Consider the following 23,150-nt stretch of genomic DNA (forward strand, 5'->3'; position numbering starts at 1 on the left):
GATGCCGAGGAAGAGCAGACCACGGAACGCCGGCGACCCACACTGGGAGTCCAGTTGGATGACAAACTCAAGGAGATGCTGAAGAGGCACCCGCTGTCCGTCATGCTGGACCTGAAGTGCAAAGATGACAGTGTGCTTCACCTGACCTTTTACTCTCTCATGAACCTCAATATCATGACAGTAAAAGGCAAAGTGACAACTGCCACGGAGCTGATCACCCCCATCAGTGCAAGTGACTTGCTGTCTCCTGACTCAGTCCAGAGCTGTTTGTATCCTGGGGATCATGGAAAGAAAACGCCAAATCCAGCCAATCAGTACCAGTTTGATAAAGTGGGCATCCTGACTTTGAGAGGCTACGTCCTTGATTTAGGACACCCCAACTTGTGGGTACAGAAGCTGGGTGGCCTCCACTTCCCTAAAGAGCAGCCCCAGCCCACGGTGATCGCTGACCACTCGCTGAGCTCCAGCCACATGGAGACCACCATGAAACTGCTGAAGACCAGAGTGCAGTCCCGCCTGGCCCTCCACAAACAGCTCGTGTCCCTGGAATCCGGCATTGTACCAGTTACTAGCGATTGCCACTACCTCTTCCCTGCAAAGGTTGTCTCTCGCCTGGTGAAGTGGGTGACGATTGCCCATGAGGATTAGGTGGAGCTGCATTTCACCAAAGACATTGTGGAGGCAGGACTGGCTGTGGACACCAATCTCTACTACATGGCACTCGTGGAAAGGGGTACAGCCTAACTCCAGGCAGCTGTGGTGCTGAACCCCGGCTAATCCTCCATCCCACCCATTTTCCAGCTCTGTCTGAACTGGAAAGGGGAGAAAACCCACAGCAATGATGACAATATTCGGGCCATGGAAAGCGAGGTCAACGTGTGCTACAAGGAGCTGTGTGGGCCCTGGCCCGGCCATCAGCTCTTGACCAACCAGCTGCAGCGCCTATGCGTGCTACTAGATGTCTACCTGGAGACTGAGATCCACGATGACAGCGTGGAGGGGCCCAAGGAGTTTCCCCAGGAGAAGATGTGTCAGCAGCTTTTCAGGGGCCCCAGCAGGATGAAGCCATTTAAATATAACATCCTCAAGGATTCTTCAGCCATCGCTGACCTGCTCGGCCTGTTGTTTCCCCTGGGCCCTCAGTGCTGTGCCTCCGCTTTCTCTTCTGTTCCACATGTGGCTCCTGATAGTCTCCAAAGACAGGTTTTATATTTCTAGCCAATTAAAGTGTCATCTGACCATCAGATGAAGGCCATTATTCAGCTAGTATTTACTAATACAATTACTATGTGATCACGCAGCCAAGCTGTTACAACCGATTTACAGCCGTGATTCTCCAACCTTCATGTGCACCAGAATCAGCTGGGGCTTGTCAAACACACGTAGCCTGGCTCCACCCCGAGTCAGTTCTGTGGGGCAGGAATGGGGTCCTTTAATGGACAAATGTAACAAGATCCCAGGTGATGCCCAGGCGGCCTGTCTGGGGACTAGGCATCATTGCTGCTCTCAAAGAGTATATTATTATGGAAATGAATTTCAATCAGTGTCTGAAATAGCCTATAGGATGCAGCTTATGTTGAACTGTTGTTCTTCCAGAGGGTGGCAGGCATTGGAAGTGTGGCCATGTTGCACTTCTGCGTGATCTTTGCCGATGGCACTGTGGACTTGTTTGAGTGAAGTCCTTGCAGACATAACATTCATTGTCACAGTGGGTATTGAGTTATCAGTTCTTTGAAGAAAAAATTTTGAGAAGGTGTGGGAGGAATCTGTTTCATAAAATTGCACCATGAGACTAACCTTTGACTAGCAGGAGTTTTAAGTATGCTTTGAGAAATCTGTAAGGAAGAGTGAAATTACCAAGCAGTGAAAGAAACGTGAGCTTGCCAGACAAGGATTTCGGTGTAGATTTTTGTCTTTATTCGATGATCTTCAACAAGTGACCGTGAAACATTGAAGAAAGAACCCGCCATTGTTACACCCACATCTGGGTGTCGCTGTTTACATTCCTTTGTTGAGCCTATATCGTCATAACCTTTTTAGCAAGAATATGGGGAGCACTTCTGTTTCATGGTCAAGACAGGATCAGAGGCCATGGATACTGACAACAGATTGGTCTGTTTCATTCTGTCTTTTTCCGTGGTCATATCTCCTGCCACGTCTCGATTTATAAGCGAAACCTAGACAACCTACAAGAATGTGTTTTGTAGTTGATCGAGGAAGAATACAGAAAACATCGCTGTCATTTTTCGGTGAAGAAAGTCAATTTTGTACAGTTTATGTCAACATAAATAAAATGTGAATTTGTTTAAAAGAAAAACAAAACAGCGAAATTAAGACGGGGCGCCGAAGCCGGTTTGGCTTAGTGGATGGAGCGTCGGCCTGCGGACTGAAGGGTCCCAGGTTCGATTCCGGTTAAGGGCGTGTGCCTGGGTTGCGGGCACATCCCCAGTAGGAGAGGTGCAGGAGGCAGCTGATCGATGTTTCTCTCTCATCGATGTTTCTAACTCTCTGCCTCTCTCCCTTCCTTTCTGTAAAAAATCAATAAAATATATTTAAAAAAAAAAAAAAGAAATTAAGACGGGGGTGAGGGAGAAGTGGGGTGGGGGTGGAGAGGATAAGAGGGAGGGGTTGACCTTGCCATTTCAAAATGGCGGCTGCCAAGCCCCTGGAGCCAAAAGGGAGGCTGCCTAAACTCCCTTCTTTGACAGAAAGGATGACTCCTTTATTCCCACACAACTGTGGACAAAAGGAGGGGCCACATGCTAACCCCATGAGCTCAGGGAAGACCTGCGTGGCGGTCTTGCAAACTGAAAGGCCTAAAGCAACCGATCGCTGGGATGGTCTGAGGGGAGACTGTTACTAAGAGCAGTTGTGGTGGGTAGTCGCGTCTGAGGCCAGAGTCTTCCATGACAAGGTCAGTGTTTACCTGAACCTATGGTCCTTTTGCATCTAAGACACAACATATCTCTGAAATGTCAGAGGAACTTGTAGCATTAGCCCCCCCTACCCCGACACACAAGCAAATGTGCCTGGGCGCCCTGCAGAACAGAGACCATAAATTCCTTCATTGCTATTGTTATCACGAGTATTGCTGCCTGTTAACTATCTATCCTGCACCCACCAAAGGAAAAGAAGGTTGTGTGGCCCTGGCCGGTTTGGGTCAGTGGGTAGAGCCGACGTCCGCCTGCAAAGGACCTTAGTGTCTCGGGTCCAGGGCACATGCCCGCGTGGGTCACGGGCTCCAGCGAGCCCCACTAGGGGGCGTGCAGGAGGCGTCTGATTCAAGATTCTCTCTCATGGATGATGTTTCTTTCTCTCTCCCTCTCCCTTCCTCTCTCCAACCAATAAAACTGTTTTTTTTTTAAAATTTTTTTGTTGATTTTTTACAGAGAGGAAGGGAGAGAGATAGAGAGTTAGAAACATCGATGAGCGAGAAACATCGATCAGCTGCCTCCTGCACCTCTCCTACTGGGGATGTGCCCGCAACCCAGGTACATGCCCTTGACCGGAATCGAACCTGGGACCTTTCAGTCCGCAGGCCGACGCTCTATCCACTGAGTCAAACCGGTTTCGGCGAAACTGTATTTTTTTTTAAAGAAGAATGCGTCTATCATTTTACCTTTTATGCAATCCCAGATGTTCCCTTCGCCCCCGCTTTCCTCTGTCCCTCCCTCCCTCCCTCCTTCATATATCACCAATGGATTTCGTGAAACCCACTTAAGTCTCCTCCTTGGATTGCCATGTATAAAACAAAGTGCCTCCCCGGCCTGTTTGGTCAGTCGGTAGAGCATCGGCCTGGGGACCAAAAGGTCCTGGGTTTGATTTCAGTCAAGGGCGCAGGCCCGGGGTGGGGGCTCAATCTTCAATAGGTGGTGTGTGTGTGGGAGGCAGCGGAGGGGTGATTCTCTCTCTCTTTGTGGATGTTTCTATCGCTCTCTCCCTCTCCCTTCCTCTTGGAAATCAATAAAAATATATTAAATCATAATTTTTAAAAAGAATGAATAAAACAAAGTGAAAAACAGCCATTCTCTGGAGCATTATCCCAACCCCTTGAGATTCTGCTTCCCGGCAAGTGTGGACAGCTTGGCTCAAGTAAACTCATGAAAGTTCTCTATGGGTTTTGAATGTTTTTATGTGAACACGACGTATACACCTGCTGGTTTCTGAGGGCGAGGCAACAGAATCTGTCCATGAGGTCTGCTGTGAAACTGTAGAGGAGTCTGTTTCTGCTATCAAAGGCCAGGTCACCTTTAGAAAGAGTGTAGGAAAAAACAACAAGAACAACAACAACAAAAACACACAAAAAGACAGAAATTGGATTTACAAAGAGAAAACAGACAGAAGCCAGAAGCGAACCTAGGGATGTTCCGAGGACTGTGAGAGGGTATCTCCCTTCTCCTCACTCACACTGCTTTTGGGAAAATGGCAATGATCCTAAGAGGTGAAGGTACTGAAGCTCTCGGAGACACCGACCAACCGGGGCTACTTTACCCGTTCTTAACCCTACCCAACCAAGTCTCCCTCTCCCTGGGAGTCAAGCTTGTGTGCCAACAGTCGTAGGTAGGCTTATCTATCCGACGGAGGGCTGTTTTAAAATCAGAATCTGTCTGCTTTCAACGAGGAAATGGGGACAGGGGCAACCTATATTTTCCTGGTCAAATTGGCCCCAATTCACCTGATAGGGAGAGAGAGGTTTGTCTTTTTCTGCCTGTTTGTCTGTCTGTCCATCTGTCTGTCTGTCTGTGTTTGTCTTTAAGCCAGTGATGCCAACATATGTTGGTTGTTGCTTTTTGTGTTTTATGTAGAAGGGTGATGTGTATGTAGATCTCAATGAGCCAGAGAAAGAAAGAAAGAAAGAAAGAAAGGAAGGAAGGAAGGAAGGAAGGAAGGAAGGAAGGAAGGAAGGAAGGAAGAAAGAAAGAAGAAAGAAAGAAGAAAGAAAGAAAAAGAGAAAGAAAGAAAGAAAGAAAGAAAGAAAGAAGGAAAGAAAGAAAGAAAGAAAGAAAGAAAGAAAGAAAGAAAGAAAGAAAGAAAGAAAGAAAGAAAGAAAGAAAGAAAGAGGAAAGAAAAAAGAAAGAAGAAAGAAGAAAGAAAGAAAGAAAGAAAGAAAGAAAGAAAGAAAGAAAGAAAGAAAGAAAGAAAGAAAGAAAGAAAGAAAGAAAGAAAGAAAGAAAGAAAGAAAGAAAGAAAGAAAGAAAGAAAGAAAGAAAGAAAGAGAAAGAAAGAAAGAAAGAAAGAAAGAAAGAAAGAAAGAAAGAGAAAGAAAGAAAGAAAGAAAGAAAGAAAGAAGAAGAAAGAAAGAAAGAAAGAGAAAGAAAGAAAGAAAGAGAAGAAAGAAAGAAAGAAAGAAAGAAAGAAAGAAAGAAAGAAAGAAAGAAAGAAAGAAAGAAAGAAAGAAAGAAAGAAAGAAAGAAAGAAAGAAAGAAAGAAAGAAAGGAAGGAAGAAAGAAAGAAAGAGAGAAAGAAAGAGAGAAAGAAAGAGGAAGGTCCTCGGTTCAGTCCTGACTATGACTTTCTGGGGCAGGGCACGGCACTGCACGGCACACCCAGTCGCTCACTGCCAGTGGTGTGGTTTTTGGTTTCCAGCCAGAAACCCCACTGTGGTCCACTTCAGTCCACCTAATACCTTTCCTGGCCGGGGAGAGTTCCTATGGATCACAAGGACAAACCCAAAGGAGGACAAAGTTCAGAATGCCTAATTCACGCATGCCCATTTCTACTCGACACAGCCGTCCCTAGTGTCCAAGTGACTTAACCTACATTTTTCATGTCTGAGAAAGAAGTTTCCATTTGAGATACAGGTACTGCTCTGTGTTATTTATAAACGATGTGCCTCCATTCAAAGTGCTAGTATGGAGATCCGCTGCCTTCCATTCACGCCCATCTGTGTGCCTACTGCGCAAGTGCTGTCCCTGAGTTGGCTCCGCCCTGTGACAACAACAACAACAACAACAACAACAACAACAAGGAACCAACCTGGCCCTCTGGTTGACCACGCTTTGAGGCTTATAAAAGCGGTCGCCAGGAAGGTGGCGCATGACAAGAACAGGTTGCATTGTCATCAAGTCATCACCAGGGTGGTGGGGACGCAGGGTCGGCCACTGGAGGTGGGGATGGGGGCTTTGAAAGCTTCATTCTCTCTCTCTCTCTCTCTCTCTCTCTCTCTCTCTCTCTCTCTCTCCTAGCAGTCAAGAAGGACGGACACTCCCAAGATGCGGATGAAGGACTGTCAGTTAGACTTTGAAATTTCCTCCGCGCGCGAATAAGGGGCGATTTAGGAATTTTCTTTCAGTGACCACGCCCCGCACTGTGCTGCCCCCGCCAATGCCGCCTGAAAACATCACTAAAGGGTTGAAGGGTTGATAGTAATAGAAACAGGAAGGGTAAGCATTGCAACGTGTTTTCTGGGGTTTTGTTTGTTTGAGAGACCTATAAATGTATAACGCTGTGAAAAGTCTTATGTTCCTGAATAACTTTAGTATTTTGGTCAAAGGAATTTGGATGATTTTCCTGGCTGCAAGCAGGTTAATTCCTCAACACCAGGCTGACAGGCATGTGCTAGGAGGCCCAGCAGCTCTGTTCCTCTGCTGTGTGGACAAGCCCTTCTGGAACTGGGGGCCCTGCCTTGTGCCCTGAACCTCTCCTGGCACAAGTCCTGAGACCTGTGGGTTCACCAGCAGCACCAGGAGGACCACTCACATCCAGGTTCAGAGCCAGCAGCAAGTCCCCTTCACATCAGGGGTTAGTGGACCACGTAGAAAGTAGCATTGGATCCACCCACTGAGCAGCCACAATGAGGTCAGAGATGCCCAGGGAGAAGGAAAAACCTGGAGGGAGTGATAAAATGGTGCTGAGCCCTACAGCCCAACCGCATCCCAGCAGCTCCAGTGTCTGATCCTGACCCCTCCGCACCTTTTTACATCAGGAACTGAAGTGTAAAGTGGGGGAGACAGGCTATTACATGACGGAGGACCAGAGGGTGGCCTTTGAAATTGTCTTCATTTCTGAACATTCCTTTACAACCTTCCACCCTAGGATGAACTCCCACAGATGCACCTCGGGCCTAAATCCCCACCCCCTCCTCAAGGAAATCAGATTCATGTTTCTGGTTGTAGACACTTTGTGTTTAGATCCCATGAACTCCCCAACCTTTGTCCCTGCAATCCTGTACCCGGGCTGGGTCCATCCCTTTCCTCATTCACACTGAGCATGAACATGAAACATGAGTGGCCCCACATACTGCACCCCAATCCGAGGTTTCAGGTTCCAGGATCCTAGAAGGAAGCTCTTGTTAGGTGCACCTGGGGAACAGGGTCACTAGAGGAGCACATCACAGGCCCCATGTCATGAAAATGCCACGTCATAAACCTCCCAAGAGTTATAGGACTTGGTGACAAGACGGATGGTGCTGGGTTGTCCTAACTCCCTCAGTGTCCCCGTGAGCTCAGCCCGGATCAGGGCAACTCTCTCCTGGTCCACAGTCTGGTGGGTCCTGTAACACTCCAGGGGGATGGGGTACAGCTCAAGCTCTAAACTGCGCAGCCCAGCTGTGTGTCGCAGCAGCTTCTCCATGGTGGCCATGGAGAGGTGGTTCTCAGAGATGGTGAAGTCCCTGAGCTGGTGACAGCGACTCAGGACAGGCAGGATGGCCTCAACTTGGGAGTCCACCATCCCACAGTTATCCAGGCACAGGTCCTGGAGGGTGGGTGCCACTGCCTCCAGCAGGGCTCAGAGGGGCTTGGGACTAAAATCAGTGAGGTTGGTGCCATACAGACCCAGGGACTTCAGCTGCCTGAGGTTCGGGCACTGGAACAGGTGTGTCAGGTCTGAATGTGTCAGCTGTGAGCAAAACCATATGGAGAGTTTGTCCAAGGGGGTCTGCAGGCACCTGGGGAGAGATGGAGCGATTAGTTCCTGGGGACGGCAGTGGTAAAAAGAGGGGGGCTTACAGGTGGAGGAAGACAGATTTGTCCAAGCCCAGGGCTGTCCTGACAATCTGATGAAGGCCAGCACCCAGGACACCCAGTCTCCTTTTGGCAGGGTCAAGTTCACGACATCTCCAGAGCTTCCTTTCCTTAGCTGCCAAGCAGAGCACTGCTCTCTGGAGGCGGACTGGACATAAGGAAAACCCTGGGAACCTGCTCAGAGAGTCTCCCAGTGTCTAAGTCAAGGGTAGGCATCCGTGAATCTTAAATTTGGGAGTCAAAACCAAGAATGCTCTCAACTCAGGCTTCCTTTTGTCCATTGCTTGGTTCCAGGCATCAAACCTCTGGGCCACAGGAGGCTCTTTCATCTAATGCCTAAAAGGAACAAACCTGGCCCTAGCTGGTTTGACTCAGTGGACACAGCCATCGAATGTCTCAGGTTCAATTCATGGTCAAGGGCTCAGATCTCTCTTGCAGGCTCAATGCCCGGCCCAGGTTGGAGCATGTGCTATAGCAACCAATCGCCTCTCTCACACATCGGTATTTCTCTCTCTCTCTTTTCCTCCATTTCACTCTTTAGAAATCAATCGAAAAATATATCCCTCGGTGAGGATTTAAAGAAAAGGGAGAGAGTGACCACAGGAAGAATCTGCGGCATCAGCTGGGAGGCCAGTCAGCAGAGTCGACTTTCACCACAAACCAGCTCCCACTCTTTGCAGTCCTTTCTCTCCCGCTCCCTTAGCTGTGGAATCCTGCCTTTCCTTCCTACTAATGACCTTCCTGGAGCCCAGGACCACCTCTGACAGATGGGGAAGCTGAGACAGGCTCACGTGTCAGTGGGCCCAGAGCTTCTGTCTGGAAATGCTCCATCCGATGTGGCTTTTCCTCCTCCCTCCCTCTTCCTAAGTCCTGGTCACTTAGACATCTCTCCCTAAGGAAGAATTCACAGAACCAGGCTCGCTGGGTCACTCATTGGGCCAGTTCTGTTACCCATCTTGACAGGCGGATTTTAAAACATGCTTTCTTTGGGTGTGCACAGGATGACACCATTCAAAGCACCTAACAAGACCACTTCCTTGACATTCTGAAGCTGTGTTCACTGTTACACAGCTCACCTGTGCTTCTGGTTCAGACGGCCTCAGAGGAAGGTGGGAGAATCCATGTCGAGCTCCCGGAGGTGCCACAGCCTGAGCATCTGAGAGAGGAATTGGAGAAAAAATTGTTGCTCCTCCTCCTCCTGCCTTTCTCACTCCTGCTCCTCTTCCTCCTCTCACTCCAGCTCCTCCCTCTCCATCTCCTTGTCCTCCTCCCATTTCTGCTCCTCTTTCTCCTGCTCCGGCTCTTCCCTCTACAACTCCTCTTCCTCCGCAAACTGCTGCTCTTCCTGTTCTTTTTCCTCCCCCTCCTTCTCCTCTTACTCTTCATCGCTTCCTCCTCCTCCTCCTCAGCCAACACATCGATGTGGGAGATAGAGAGACTCTGCAAGTTACTCATCTGACCCAGGAAGAGAGCAAACATCCCCAGGGTCGGCAGGTCCCAGGTAAAGTTCACTTCCACCTCCTGGATGCATTCCAGCTCTACGCCATCCAGGACCTTCCTGACCCTCTGGAAGGGCACCTCAGAGATCCTCAGAGTCTTGCAGCACAGGTGTAGAAACCCTTCTCTCTGCTGGGCCTATTGGATGATGTGCATGAAAAACTTAACCCCGTCCATTTCACTGAAGTTAAGGTCTAGGAACACCTCCAAGGGAGCCAAGGGGTGCTCCATGTTGGGGCTCGAGCTGTGCACAGCCACTGGTCCTGTCAATGAGCAATTCTGGGTGCTGTCCCCACACCACGTTCTCCAGAAGTTGGCACCTGAGGTCCCCGTCAAGCCCCATGGGAGGTGAAGGGGTGGGACAGGCACAGCCTCAGGTCCCAGCTGTTTAGTATTGGGTGGATCAGCAGGTTAAACTCCACTCATTCTTTCCTCTTTTCCCCCAGAACTGTGGACCTGTTACCGAGTCAGTCCCTTCTGTTGCTCTCCATCAGGATATGAAGTTTCTAGTGAATATGGCTGCAGACCAGACATTTTCCAATGGGCGTGGGCACCCCCAGGGCAACCTGGGCTGGGAGCTGCTACCGACCAGACCGCCCCAGGGAAACCTCACTGAAGGACAGCAATGGGACTCTGAGAGGGCGCACGTGCTCTTCAGAGCCTTCCAACACTGGAAGTATGCGGACCCCCTACTGAGCGTGCACACAATGTCTCCTCCTCCATCACTGGCTGGGCCCGGATGTGCTCAACAAGAAGCAGAACTTGGATAAGCTTCTGCTGGAGAAATTCATGACCTGCATGCCCCTGGAGCAGCAGGTCTTGGTGAAAGAGAGGCTTGTGCAGAGCTGTGAGGAACTGAATGTCTTGCTGAGAAGTAAGGAGAAACCCAGCAAATGGGTGAGTGGGACCCTTATGATGGGCAGGGAAGAGGAAGGCTAGTAAATATACACAGCGGCATTCTTTAATTTTCTGTGTTTTATTTTTTAAATATATTGTTGTTGATTTCAGAGAGGGAGGGAGAGATAGAGAGAGAAACCTCAATGATGAGAGAGAATCATTGATTGGCCCCTCCTGCATGCCCCTGCATTGAGGATCAAGCCCACAACCCAGTGGTGTGCCCTGGCCAGTAATCAAATCATGACATCTTGGTCCAAAGGTTGATGCTCAACCACTGAGCCATGGTGGCCAGGCCACATTAGCATTCCTGAGATGGACACCTTCAGACCTTTGATCTCCCGTCCTGGGGCTCACTTTCCCAATCACCTCAGAATAACCTCAGGGGGTAGACCTGTTGGTTCTGCCTCATGGGTGGGGAAACTGAAGCACAGACCAGGTGCAGGGATGGCGCCTTTCTCTCCAGGGAGCCTCTGCCAATGTTGGGAGACATGTTTGGTTGCCAACATTTGGGAGGTTGTTTTTTGACTGATTGAGTAAAACAATTCTTTATTTAAAGAGAGAATGAGAAAGGGAGAGAGAGGCAAACATCCATGTGTTGTTCCACTGAAAGTGTGAGTGTTGAGTAGGACACACGCAAGGAGTATGATACATCCCCGGTCTTGTTTAATTTTCTCCCCAAAGAAGGTCGTCACCTTGCAAGAGCAGAAGTATCTTCAGGAGAATTCCTATGTCCAGGTGGCCACAGACAAAGTTGGTGCCACAGACCATGTGTTGGACTTATCCCTAAAGCCCCGATCCCCCATAGGTCAGACGGGGGTACATCCTGAGAACAGCCAGGAGGTCAAGGGAGAGCCGGGGAACCAGCCAGGAACCAGTGACGTGGTGTGGGGACAGGTGAGTGTGTGATGCCCTGTTCTGTGGGGACAGGTGGGAACCAGTTCAAGGGAAACGGGTGACCATAGCTGCTACAGCATTAGGGACATTTGACACAGGATAGAAAGGGACCCATGAATGCATCCAAAGGATGCATTAACCCCATGGGTATTTCTGAACCAATGTGGTCCACAGGCCAATAAAAATCTAATTTTCCTCTAGGCATTATCAAGACTGGGGAGAGTGGGGTCCAGAATTGCTTTGCCTCCACAATTGGAGGCAGCGAGCAGTTGAGATGACCAAGAGAGGCAGCTTAGAGAATGAAGACTAAACACTGTTGCCCTGGCCAGTGTTGGTTAGTGGTTGGAGCATCATACCCAGGAATGTAGGGCTGTGGGTTTGAATCCCAGTCAAGAGCACACACTTGAGTTGCAGGTTCCATTCCCTGCCCAGTTGGGGTGATTGTTAGGAGTCAACCAGTCAATTTTGCTCTCACATTGATGTTTCTCTTTGTCTCTCCTTCTGCGCCTCTCTTTCTTTCTCTCTCTCTCTCTCTCCCTCTCTCTCTCTCTCTTTCCCTCACTCTACTCTTTCCACCTCCCTTCCTGGCTCTCTAAAAATCAATGGAAAAAATATCCTGGGGTGAGGATTAACAACAACAAGAAAAAGAGTAAGGAGTGTAATGTATGGGCTTGACATAAAGGTGTGATGGGTACACATAACAACAGACTTGGGAGTTGGTGGTGATGGGGTAGGACCCAAGGAAGTCTAGGCAGAGCCACAATGTGTGCTGTAAGGTAATCTAGGGTCTCAGGTCAGGGAGATGGACAGGGCGGGGGAAGGAGGGACGGAGCTTCCCACCCCTGGCTTCAGACACGTGTTGTTTTTTATTTAATTTTATTTTTTAAATAACTGCAGCCTTTGATGGCAGTAATACAATTATTGGATTAAGAGACCACAGGAGAAAGGGCAGGTTACATTTCTGGAAGACAGATACAGAGTACAGAAAGGGGGTGGAATAGATGCATGCGACGATCATTGTAAAAATACACTACGTTATATACATATTTGCACCATCAGCTTTAGTGTAGATAGTATTTACACTTTTGTTACAATCCTGGTTAGAAAACAAATTTTCAAAAGCTTGGCCTGATGGCAAATGAAAATTTGGGGTAAATTCATAGCCCCTTGAGGTTCTTAGGCTGAATATCCAAGGAGGGTTCCAGCTTCTAATTGATCCACAAATTTGTTTTAAAAAATTATTTAATTTGCTTTTACAAAAGAAACTTCTCTGAGAAGAAAACAAACCCACAGCCACACTGTATATTCTTACTTATTGTACAAACACCACGGGCTGCAGCCCTCTGGTCAAGGCCTGTCTTAGGTGCCCGCTTCACGGTCTGAAAAGGGTGGGCACTGGCAGGCTGTGCACGCCGGGCCCGGGTGGCGTGCCCTCTGGGGGGGGGTGCCTGTGGTGGCGGCGGGGGTGGCAGCAGCCTTGGGCCCAGGCCGGTTGTAGTTGTTGTATCTGTCCCTAGCTGTGGTGGAGCCCCCGTCTGCACAGGCCTTCCCTGGTTCGGGCTGTTCCAGGGCAGACTTCTGGACAAATGGGGGCTCCTTGGCCTTGGCCACTGAGCTCTTGCCATTGCCCTCAGAGCCCTTGGGCTGGGCAGCCCCTTTCAGCAGCAGGCTCTGCAGCTTTACCACCTGTATTGGGAGTCCTGGGGTCATAGAGGTTGATGCTGCTCAGCACGTGGCTCTGCCAGCTCCCACTGCCCTGGCCCAGCCCACCAGCCGCCAGTACTCGGGGGTCATAGGGGCGGTGGCTGGGGGAGAGGACTCCCCACTGGGGCTGGCAGCTGGAGAGGGTGCTTTGGCAGAGCCAAGCTTGGTAGCGAGGGAGGAAGCAGCAGAGTCTGCTGGTTTCTGCAGCTGACGGTCAGTGGGCGCCTTCCACACCCGGGGGTTGCTGGGCCTGTCGCTGGGGCCGGGGGCAGCAGAGGGGCCAGTGGCACTGACAGTCTTGAGGATTCGAGAGAGGAGCTCGAAGTCAGGCAGGTTGGAGCCAGATGGGCCGGGGTCCGTGGAGGTGCCTGAGTGCTGTCGGGGGTTGGAGGGACCCACAGTGGAGGCCCGATGCAGCCTGGGGTCCAGGGCAGGCATGGACTGCAAGGCAGCTGGGACGGGGAGCATGATATCCTGCTTGGGGATGGGCAGGGGCATCAGGTCCTCGGGGTTCCACAGCACGGTGCGGGCGAAGCTCGGCTTGCTCAGGGTCACATCCTTCTTGATGTGGCTGAACTGCTGCAGCTGCGACCGCGGGTCCCTCAGCGGTTGCCCGGGGAGGGGGTCCAGGGGAATGTTCACAGCCTTCTCCCGCAGGGCCCGCTCCCCTTCCTCCTCTTCTGCAGGGGGTGGCCCAGACCCCTTGGAGCCGCTGGGGCCAGCGGGGCTGGAATAAAGGCCGCCTTCAGGCCTTGGGGCAGGCAGGGAGCAAGCCAGCTGAGGGTCGGTGGGCCCCGTGTCGCCAGGGCCTGACCCGCTGGAAGCCTCAGTGTGGCGGGTGAGCCTGGGGTCCTGGCTGAGGCGGGGGTCAGCCAGCCGGCCTCCTGTGGGGTGTCTCTTCTGGAGGCGGGGATCCCCCAGCCCACGGCTGCTCAGCTCCCCGACAGAAGCCTGGGGTTGGTTGGACGTCTGCTGCCTCAGGTTCTTAAGGATGGAGGTTACGCTGTTCCCACCATCGTTCTCGTCACTTGAGTACCAGTTTCCAGTGTCACCCGTGTCCCCCATGCGTCCCAGCTCCATCTCCATGCCTTCCTGCTGCTGGTAAAAGTTTTCATAGAAGTGCTGCGCTGGTGGGATGGGGGGCATCATTCCAGAATGTGGGGAGTCTCCAGCGCCATAAGGCATCATTGGGGGGTCACCAGGTCCCATGGGTGGGCCAGGGTTGGTGCCAGGGCCCAGGGGCATGTCAGGGTGCATGTCAGGGTGCATATCAGGGTGCATGTTAGGATGCATTTGGCCCCCCATTGGCCCCAGGGGCCTCATATTGGGCCCAGGGCCCATTGGCCCAGGGCCTCCTCCAGGTCCAGGGAAACTCACACCCAGCTTCTCAGCCAACTGTCCTGTGGGCCGTACCATGATCTCAAACAAGGAGGGGATCTTCTTGTACATGTCCTGCTTCTGGCGCAGCAGCTGCTCAGGGGACAGCCGCTCATGCACTGACATGAGCATCTGCGGGGACCCAGGGGGCGGAGGAGGGGGTGGGGGTGGGGGGCCGCCCTGCATGGGCCTGCCCTTGGGAGAGGTCGGGGCAGGGGGCCTGGGGGGCCGAGGCGGGGTGGGCAGGAGGCCCACACCAGGGGGTGGTTTGGTCAGGGGGTTGATGCCCTGCTTCTTCAGTTCCTTAACTTCCTTCTCGTCCTCGGCGCCTGCTTCCGCATCCTCAGCCAACCTCTTATCCAAGATCTCTCTTGTCTCCTTGGTCAGAGGGTCGTGTGAAAACATGCAGTCGTCACCATTGATACAGTTCCCAGTCGTGTGGTACAACTTACACGGAAAATCACCATGCATGTAGGGGCAGTTCTCGGCTTTGGCACAACACCTGGTGGTGTAAAACTTGCACAGTTCTCGCTTCTTTGGTAGCTCGATGTCATGGCTGAAGTTACAGCGGTCTCCCCGTGTGCACCGCCCCTCCACGAAGAATTTGCAGATGACTTTGCCTTTCTTGCCAGACTGTTGTTGGGGCCTGTCATGGTCACAGCTCCGGTAGCTTCCACCTTCATCATAGAAGTCTTCATCATCGTTCATCCCGCCCTTGTTCATCCCTCCTCGGCTGCCACCTCGAACTCGGCCACGGCCCATCCCTTTGCCTCGGCCTCGGGAACCCCGGACACGGCCGCGATTTAACCCTCGTCCTCGGCTATCTTTGGACCAGCGGTACTGGTTTAGCTCCTTGGAATGGTCGCCATAATCCTCGTCTCCCATTGGTTCCTCACTTTCTCCGTAATCCATCTCATCTTCATAAAAGTCATCTTCGTCTTCTGAGTGGTCTCCCATGGAGCCTCTGCCCCTGCCTCCGCCACCCTGGCCGATGCCTTGGCCCCGAGACCCTCCGCGGCTTCCTCGGCCCCGGTAGCCCCTGCCACGGCCTCCACTGCTGCCCTCCTTGGCACAGCGGTCCTGGTTCAGCTCTTTGGTGAAGCAGGACTTCTTGGGCAGGGACGTGCTGTGTGACAGGGGGTACTGCTGGTGGGACGGCACGTACGGGGGGGCTGTAATCTGAGTCGTCGGAGAAGTCGGAGAAATCATCGCTGGAAGATGCATGGCTCCTGTGCTTAGATTTCCTGCTCTTTTTGCATCTTCTCTTCTCTTTCTCCCACTCTTTCTTCCGCTTCCATTTCAGCTTCCTGTGAGAGTTTTCCTCGTCTGAATCGCTGTGGTGCTTCTCCCCTTTTTCTTTCCGGCTCCTCTCAGGGCCTCCAGGGGTGTCCTGGGTCTCTTCTGCCCCATCATCCTCCAGTTCACCTTCTTCCAACTCACCATCTTCCCTGTGGTCAGGGAGCGGGAGGCGGTGGAGGAGGTGCGGGGCGGGTGGGCAGGAGTCTGGGGAACACTGAGGAAGCGAAGGCATTGATGGCGGCGGCGGCGATTCTGATGGGGGCGGCGGGGGGGTCACAGGCGCAGCCCCCATGGTTCCTAAAGCAGGAGGCGGTGAGCTGGAGTTGTAAGTTTCTGGAGAATCTACACCAGTTGATTTTAATCCTATACATTCTATTCCAAAGGTTAGGGCGTTTCTCATCTCCATTCCAAGGTTACTCTGTTGTTCTATTAAGCTACAAGGAAGTAACTGAAGGAGATTATCCTAAATAAAGATTATGTAGTTTCAGCGTGATTGTTCGTAGTTAAAGTGATTAACTACCCGCCTGGCACTTAGTTAAGGGGTTTTTTGGATGTATTCCCTTCCTTAGTCCTGTTAATTTCTAACTCCAGGGAAAAAATCCCCACCTGGGGAAACTACCTTTTTCCGGGAGGTGGTCCTGTTTGAAACACACAGCGCTAAGTGGGGGAGCTAACATATGCCATATACGCCAGGTCCCTTGAGATATAAGCTGTGTAGATGTTTCTTCCCTGCAGCGACTGTGTCAACCAGCAAGGGTGAACTGGCTTCCGGCAAATTCCCCAATTTTTATATTTGAAATGACAGCGCATGTAAATCAGCGGCCCCTTCTCGGATTAGGCTGTTTACGACTCGAAAGAAGACTTGTTTGTGACTTTGCCAACAGGTCAGTCGGAGTCGTAACCCTATATCGGCTCCCCACAGGTACAGGCAATGAAAAACCATGAACAACCTTTAAGAGGATGAGAAGAACCAGGCACAATAAACACTCAAATGTGCCTGTAGTGATTTGGAGGGTATAGAGTTCCCATACCTAAGTTTTCTTCCTGATTCCACCAAAGTGTTTTTTTTTCCTCCCAAAGTGTTTAATACTCCTCACGACAAGAGGTGGGGCTTATGGTTTCCTCTTCTTAAGCTACTGACTGCAGAGCTCGAGGACTCTGAGTCTCTGCTCTGGCGCCTGACGTTTTTATACACCTTCTCAAATGCTAACATCCAATCAGAAACCTCAGTCTCCACCCCTTAATCTCATTGGGATTATTTCCTCTCTCCAGATTAATGGATTGAGAGATGGTTTGGGAGGGGCAAGATTGAGGTCTGGCTCATTTGATTCCTTCCACCCACACTGACTGAGGTTGACTGATGGCCCCCAGTTGTCATCCTCCATGTGAGACAGTGGAGGTGTAATGGTTTCCTGATGTTAAATAGGAAAAAACACAACCTGAGAGCATGGTTGCTGTGGGTCTTTGGTCACATTAGACTAATCCAATTGTATTCCCAGTTAAAACAGACAACGCCCACAGCTGACACCTTTGGTGTCATCCCCAAAGAAAACAAATGAAATGTGTCCATGCATCAGGTAAGGTTTTGTGTCAGGTGACATAGCAGAGCATGAGGTCCACAGGGATTAAGGGGTGGGCAATTGAGCATTTGGGTGCCCCTGGCTCCTGGCACTGAGCTCCTAAAACCATGGGCATATCATGAGTGAGAAGTGTCTTTGGGACGCTGATGAGATGGCTCTTGGCTGAGGGTACTGGAGAGAGCCAGGGTCGGGTGTGGTCCCCAGAAAGACCAAGCTGATCAGAGGGTTGGAACCTTCAGGCTCTGGTGGGACAGGGAACACTGAGGGACAAGGTCAGAGGAGCAGATGGGTGACCCGGTTGAGGAGTGACCCCGTCAAAGCCCACGATGCACCGAGCACCACCTGGGCACAGGCCCCGACCACACTCCGTCCTCACAGCCTCTCCCGTCCCCCCTGCAAAGAGCACAAAATACACAGGAATCTGCAGAATCCTTGGTGCTTCCATTTATTTCCTCTGAGAAAATAATTAAAAAAGGGTCTCCTTTAATTACCCGTCACCAGTCACGGCAAGAATTAAAACACGAGGTCAATCCACAGTCTCATTTCAATACAAAGCAGGAAGTTGAGGCTCAGAGCACCAGGGGGTAAAGGCAGGGATGGGGAGGGCCCAGCCCACCTCCGCTGACAGCAAAGTGTGGGGAGCAGAGCAGGCCAGCCCCCCCAATCAGAGGTTCTTGAGTCAGGAAGTGGGAGCGTGAACATCTTCCATCACTCAGGCCCCACAAGGCAGCCGCCTCACGCTGTGGAGGACAAGCATCATGAACACATTCAGGTCAGTGGCTGTAACTGGTGACATTCTCAAAGCCCACTTCATGCTCACAGTGTCCCACAGACTCCCCACCACCCAGTCCTCCCCTCTGCCCACCCCTCCCCTCGGCAGGGTCTCACCTTTAGAAGCCGAGAGAGACACATCAGAGCCCTGGCTGCTGTCACTGCCTGGGGGGCGGGGGGACACAATGGGAGAGGGTCAGAGCCCCAGGGCAGGAGACTAAGGAGGAACTATGGGGGGGGGTTGGGTCCCCTATGGCTCCCATATGCACTGTCACAGGGCCTCAGGGGTCCCCCTCCATACTTACTGGCAGCCTGAGAGTAGCTCCCTCCTTTCCCACCTGCGGGAAGAAAACATCCCATGAGAGACCAGGGAGGAGGCAGGGCCATAGGTCCTAAAGGAAGCCCTAGTACTGGGCCCCAGAGAAGATTCCAGAACCCTGTGTATAGACCCAGGGCAGGATCAGGGAAACTGAGGGAAGTGCATGTGTGGGGACTGGACCCACCGCCCTCCTGGAGGTCTGTGCTCAGCAGGGACCTGCCCTCTCACCTGGGGCTGCTGGGAACGGGTCCCCGCCACCAGCATCATCAGGTGATAAGTGGGTCCCTCATTTTCCCACGGGCCTCACTACAGAGTAAGTGTGAGCACAGAGCCCCACACTGGGCATCACACGGGTGGGGATGGTGCTTCCCGTGAATGAGGCGGGACACACGTCTACGTGGGCTTGAACCCCCAGTGGGACAGACACTCAGACCCCACCCCTGCCCACCTGAGCGCCGCCTCCCCCACATCACAGCTCCAGCCACGGCTCCCAGCAGAACCAGGCCCCCAGCGACGCCCATGATGATGATGATGAAGGTGTGAGAAGGCGGCTCTGGGGGGAGAAGGGAAGGGAGGGTGAGGGCCCTGACCCCAGGCCTAAGCCCCAACCCCACTGAGGTCCCCCAGGGGCCCTGCTGCCCTGAGAAGAGGCTCTGTGCCCACGGCCCCTCCTCACCCCATCTCAGGGTCAGGGGCTCGGGCAGCCCCTCGTGCTGCACATGGCACGTGTATCTCTGCTCCTCTCCAGGGGGCACCCCCACGGCCGCCCACTTCTGGAAGGTGCCGTCCCCTGCAGGCCTGGTCTCCACCAGCTCCATGTCCTGGGTCTGGTCCTCCCCATCACGCTGCCAGGTCAGGCTGATGTCCGCAGGGTAGAAGCCCAGCGCCCAGCACCTCAGGGTGACCTCACGCTCAGAGACGGGGTGGTGGGTCACGTGTGCCTTTGGAGGGTCTGAGGGGAGGAGAGAAAATGCAGGAACTTTGCATCCGCCATGGGACACTCCAGCAGCGCCCATGTGACCATCCTGAGAGTGGACAGCCACCTGGGGTGGGGGAGGGAGCACACAGCCCACACACCAGCCTGGACAGAGGTACCTGGAAGGACCTTCTAGTCTTTAGAAAGTTCTAGAATCAGAGAGACACAGCCAAGGGCAGGAGGCCATGTGACTCAGAAAAACTGGGGTGAGGACTCAGACACATTGGGTGTGGGCAGCGCACAAGGCCTGAGAGAGAAGGTCCCGGTGGGTCCCAGAGCCCCTGCAGGGCCCATGGGAACCGCTGATGGCATATTTCAGGGGGTCTCCCTGCACCCCAGGAGAGCCTGCACCCCTAACTGTCCCTGAAAGGAGGGGGGACCCTGTGGTACCTGACCTGGACATCCAGGGGGCTCCCTCCCTGACTCCAAAGAGGGGTGTCTGACACTGACCCCCTGTCCTGTCTCCTCGTAGGAGCCCCAGCCCCGGGGAGAGGGAGCGGCCCCAGGGCCCTGCTACCTGCGCGCTGCAGGGTCTCCTTCCCTTTGTCCAGGTGAATGCGGAGCCACTTCATGCAGGTTCCCTCCAGGTAGCTCCTCATCTCCTCAGCCCAATGGGCCGCCTCCCACTTGCGCTTGGTGATCTGAGCCGCCATGTCGGCCGCGGTCCAGGAGGTCAGGTCCTCGTTCAGGGCGATGTAGTCGGCGCCGTCGTAGGCGTATTGTTCGTACCCGCGGAGGAGGCGCCCGTCCGGTCCCAGGTCGCAGCCATACATGTTCTGGAAGGTGTGAGACCCTGACCCCGCCCCCCGGTCAGCCCCGCCCCGCCCGCCCCGCGGGGACTGAATCTAAAACTGAAAGTGAAATCGGGTCAAAGTCCCCGCGGCTCCTCCCGGGTGGGGTCCGGGCGGGTGCCGCCGCCTCGGGGTGACGCTCGGACCCGGACCCTCGGGGCGACCCCGGCCCTTCCGTGGGGAGGGGGGTCGTGACGGGCCCGGCGCGCGGCTCACCGTCCTCGCTCTGGTTGTAGTAGCCGCGCAGGTTCTGCAGGCTCCGTTGGAAAGTCTGTGCGGATCCCTTTAAGTTCCGTGTGCTCCGGTGGAAATACTCCGGGTCCTCCTGCTCCACCCACGGCTGCTGCATCCACGGCGCCCGCGGCTCCGCCCTCGGATTCGGGGCGTCGCTGTCGAACCGCACGAACTGCGTGTCGTCCACGTAGCCGACGGAGAGGAAGCGGGGCTCCCCGCGGCCGGGCCGGGACACGGCGGTGAGGAAATACCGCAGGGAGTGGGGGCCTGGGGGGCGGACGGGGGGCAGGGCCGGGGCTGGACACGCGCCTTCCCGGCCCCGCGCCCCCGCCGGGTCCCCTCGCTCCTCCCGCACCGCCGCCCTCTCCAACCCCGCACTCACCGGCCCAGCTGGGGGTCAGGACCAGCGCCCCCGAGAGCAGCAGGAGGAGGGGGGGGGGGCTCAGGACCCGCATCCTCAGCGTCGGGGGCACCTTCTGACCCGGGCGCTTCCGCGGAGGAGTTATAACCGGGAGCCCCGGGGACGCTGATTGGCTGCTCAGGAAACCGCTCAGCCAATGGGAGTGAGAAATGGGGCCGCGTCACGAGTCTCCAGGCACGAGGCGCCGACACAGGTTGGGAGAGGAGAAGTGAAACCAGGGCGCTGGGGAGTCCCCACCACGGAGCTGCCCCCCAGACTCTGTCCCCTGCGGAGCCCTGAGTGCAGGCCTGGGCCCTGGGACTCGGTCCTGCCCCTCCTCCTGCGCGGGGCGCCCGTCACACTGTCCCCGAGGCCGGGCCCGGGCGCTGTGCTGTTCAGGGACTTTCCAAGGTTTTGGTGTCACCATCTCTGTGGGGCCTCACTCACAGGCAGGCGCCCAGATAACCTTGTGTGTGTGGTGACGTCATCACAGTGACCCCTCACGGAGTCACACAGGGTGAAGCTGTTATTAATCCATGTCGCTTGCTCACTGCCTGTGAGATGATAACAGGAGTCATGTTTTTCAAAAATATATGTTTTATATTGATTTCAGAGAAGAAGGAAGAGGAAGAGAGAGATAGAAACATCAATAATAAGAAATAATCATTGATCGGTTGCCTCCTACACGCCCCACACTGGGGATGGAGCCTACAACACAGGCATGTGCTCTGACAAAAAGTTGAGCTCTGACCTCCTGGCTCATAGGTCAATGTTCAACCACGGAGCCCCGCTGGCTGGGGAATATTGAATAGTTTCTGTTCTGTTCTGTCACAGTCCCCAGGGCTGTCTTGCTGGGTGGCTCTTGTCCTCATGCAGGTGATGTAAAGTGATGCCTTGTGTCTCTAAGTCCTAGAGACCTTCCCGTGCTGATGCATTGAATCACGTCATCAAAGCTCACAGGTGTTGCTGTTCCCTCAGAGCCCCCTAGAAAAGCGTGTCAGCAATGGGAAGTGGTCTAGCTCATGTGGTGGGACACACCTTGTTCCAAAATTCTGGTTTTCTCTTGGGGGCTGACATTGTATCAAGACAACAGGACTGTCAGTTGTCACCTCCCAGGTGATATTTCCTGAAGGGAGAAGCTCATGTTCATTTTTAAAAATATATATTTTTGTTGATTTCAGAGAAGAAGGAGAGGGAGGGAGAGAGATAGAAACATGAATGATGAGGGAGAATCTTTGATTGGCCTCCTCCTGCTCCCCCCATTGGGCATTGGGCCCACATTGGAGATTGGGCCCACCACCCGGACATGTGCCCTTGACTGGAATCAGACCTTCAGTCTGGAGGCTGATGCTCTACCCACCGGGCCAAATCAGCTTGGGCACTCATGTTCATTATTGAGAAAGTGTGAGCCAGTTCACCAACTCTCAGCGATCCTAGTGTCTGTGCCATTCGTTCTGTTACGTAAACATGGGCCAGGCCGGGTGTGACTCAGTGGCTGAGCACTGACCTATGAACCAGGAGGCCAGGATTCTATTCCCTGTGAGGCTCCTGCAGGGTTTGCAGGCTAGATCCCCAGTGGGGGGCATTCAGGAGGCGGCCTACCCATGGTTCTCTCCCATCATGGATGTTTCCATCTCTGTCTCCCTCTCAGTTTCTCTCTGAAATAAAATTTTTTAAAATATATTTTTATTGATTTCAGAGAGGAAGGTAGAGGGAGAGAGAGATAGAAACAACCATAGTGAGAGAGAATCATGGATCTGGTGCCTCCTGCACATCCCCTACTGGGAACTGAGACCACATCCTGGGCATGTGCCCTTGACCTGAATCAAACCTGGGACCCTACAGTCCGCAGACCTATGCTCCAACCATAGAGACAAACCAGCTAGGGCTCAATTTTTGTTTTTTAATGTAAACATGGGCCCTAACCGGTAGGAGGTATGCAGGAGGCAGCTGATCTATGTTTCTCTGTCATCAATGTTTCTAACTCTCTATCCCTCTCCCTTCCTCTCTGTAAAAAATCAATAAAATATAATTTTTAAAAAAGTAAACATGGGATCCCATGAGAAAGAGGCTAGCTCAGCGCCCACACATGATCTCCCTGGTACATGAGACTTGGGAATGTGGCAGAAGTGTTTTTTGTGTACTTTCCAGGACATCATATAAGGTTTTTTTATCCTCCATTTTTATTAAAGACAGTTAAGAAATTAATCCATTTGTGTAATGAATGCAACATACATATGTCTTCTTTTTAAAAATATTTTTAATTTTTCAAATATAGTTGATGTACAATATTGTATGAGTTTAGGTGTACAACTCTGGTTAGACATTCATATAACTTATACAGTGATCACCCCCATACCTCTAGTACCATGTGGCCTCACATGTAGTTGGTACAATGTGATTGACTGTGTTCCCTGTGCTGTGCTTTCCCTCCCTTGACCACACTG

General features: G+C 52.7%; 3 protein-coding genes and 2 pseudogenes across 3 annotated transcripts in view; 2 read left to right on the top strand and 3 right to left on the bottom strand.

The window, feature by feature from the left end:
* The window catches only part of LOC138999538 (THO complex subunit 5 pseudogene), a 2,050-nt pseudogene extending 941 nt beyond the window's left edge, over nt 1-1,109 (top strand).
* The window catches only part of LOC138999567 (saoe class I histocompatibility antigen, A alpha chain-like), a 372,085-nt gene that overhangs the window by 327,177 nt on the left and 21,758 nt on the right, over nt 1-23,150 (bottom strand). The window lies entirely within an intron of this gene.
* Nucleotides 1-23,150, top strand: part of LOC138999548 (patr class I histocompatibility antigen, A-126 alpha chain-like) — a 375,823-nt gene that overhangs the window by 13,999 nt on the left and 338,674 nt on the right. The window lies entirely within an intron of this gene.
* On the bottom strand, nt 7,345-15,924 carry LOC139000163 (zinc finger CCCH domain-containing protein 4 pseudogene; annotated as a pseudogene).
* LOC138999555 (patr class I histocompatibility antigen, B-2 alpha chain-like) lies at nt 17,642-20,787 on the bottom strand. Its single transcript, XM_070401709.1, has 8 exons — nt 20,686-20,787; nt 20,286-20,570; nt 19,796-20,071; nt 18,979-19,254; nt 18,751-18,855; nt 18,289-18,321; nt 18,101-18,148; nt 17,642-17,952 (listed from the first exon to the last, which is right to left on the bottom strand). The coding sequence occupies exons 1-8, from the start codon at nt 20,756-20,758 to the stop codon at nt 17,948-17,950; spliced, it is 1,101 nt and encodes a 366-aa protein (XP_070257810.1). The 5' UTR covers nt 20,759-20,787; the 3' UTR covers nt 17,642-17,947.

The sequence above is a fragment of the Myotis yumanensis genome, unplaced genomic scaffold (genome assembly GCF_028538775.1).
Source record: "Myotis yumanensis isolate MYYU_CA2020_CCGP unplaced genomic scaffold, mMyoYum1.0.hap1 SCAF_23, whole genome shotgun sequence".
Classification (NCBI taxonomy): domain Eukaryota; kingdom Metazoa; phylum Chordata; class Mammalia; order Chiroptera; family Vespertilionidae; genus Myotis; species Myotis yumanensis.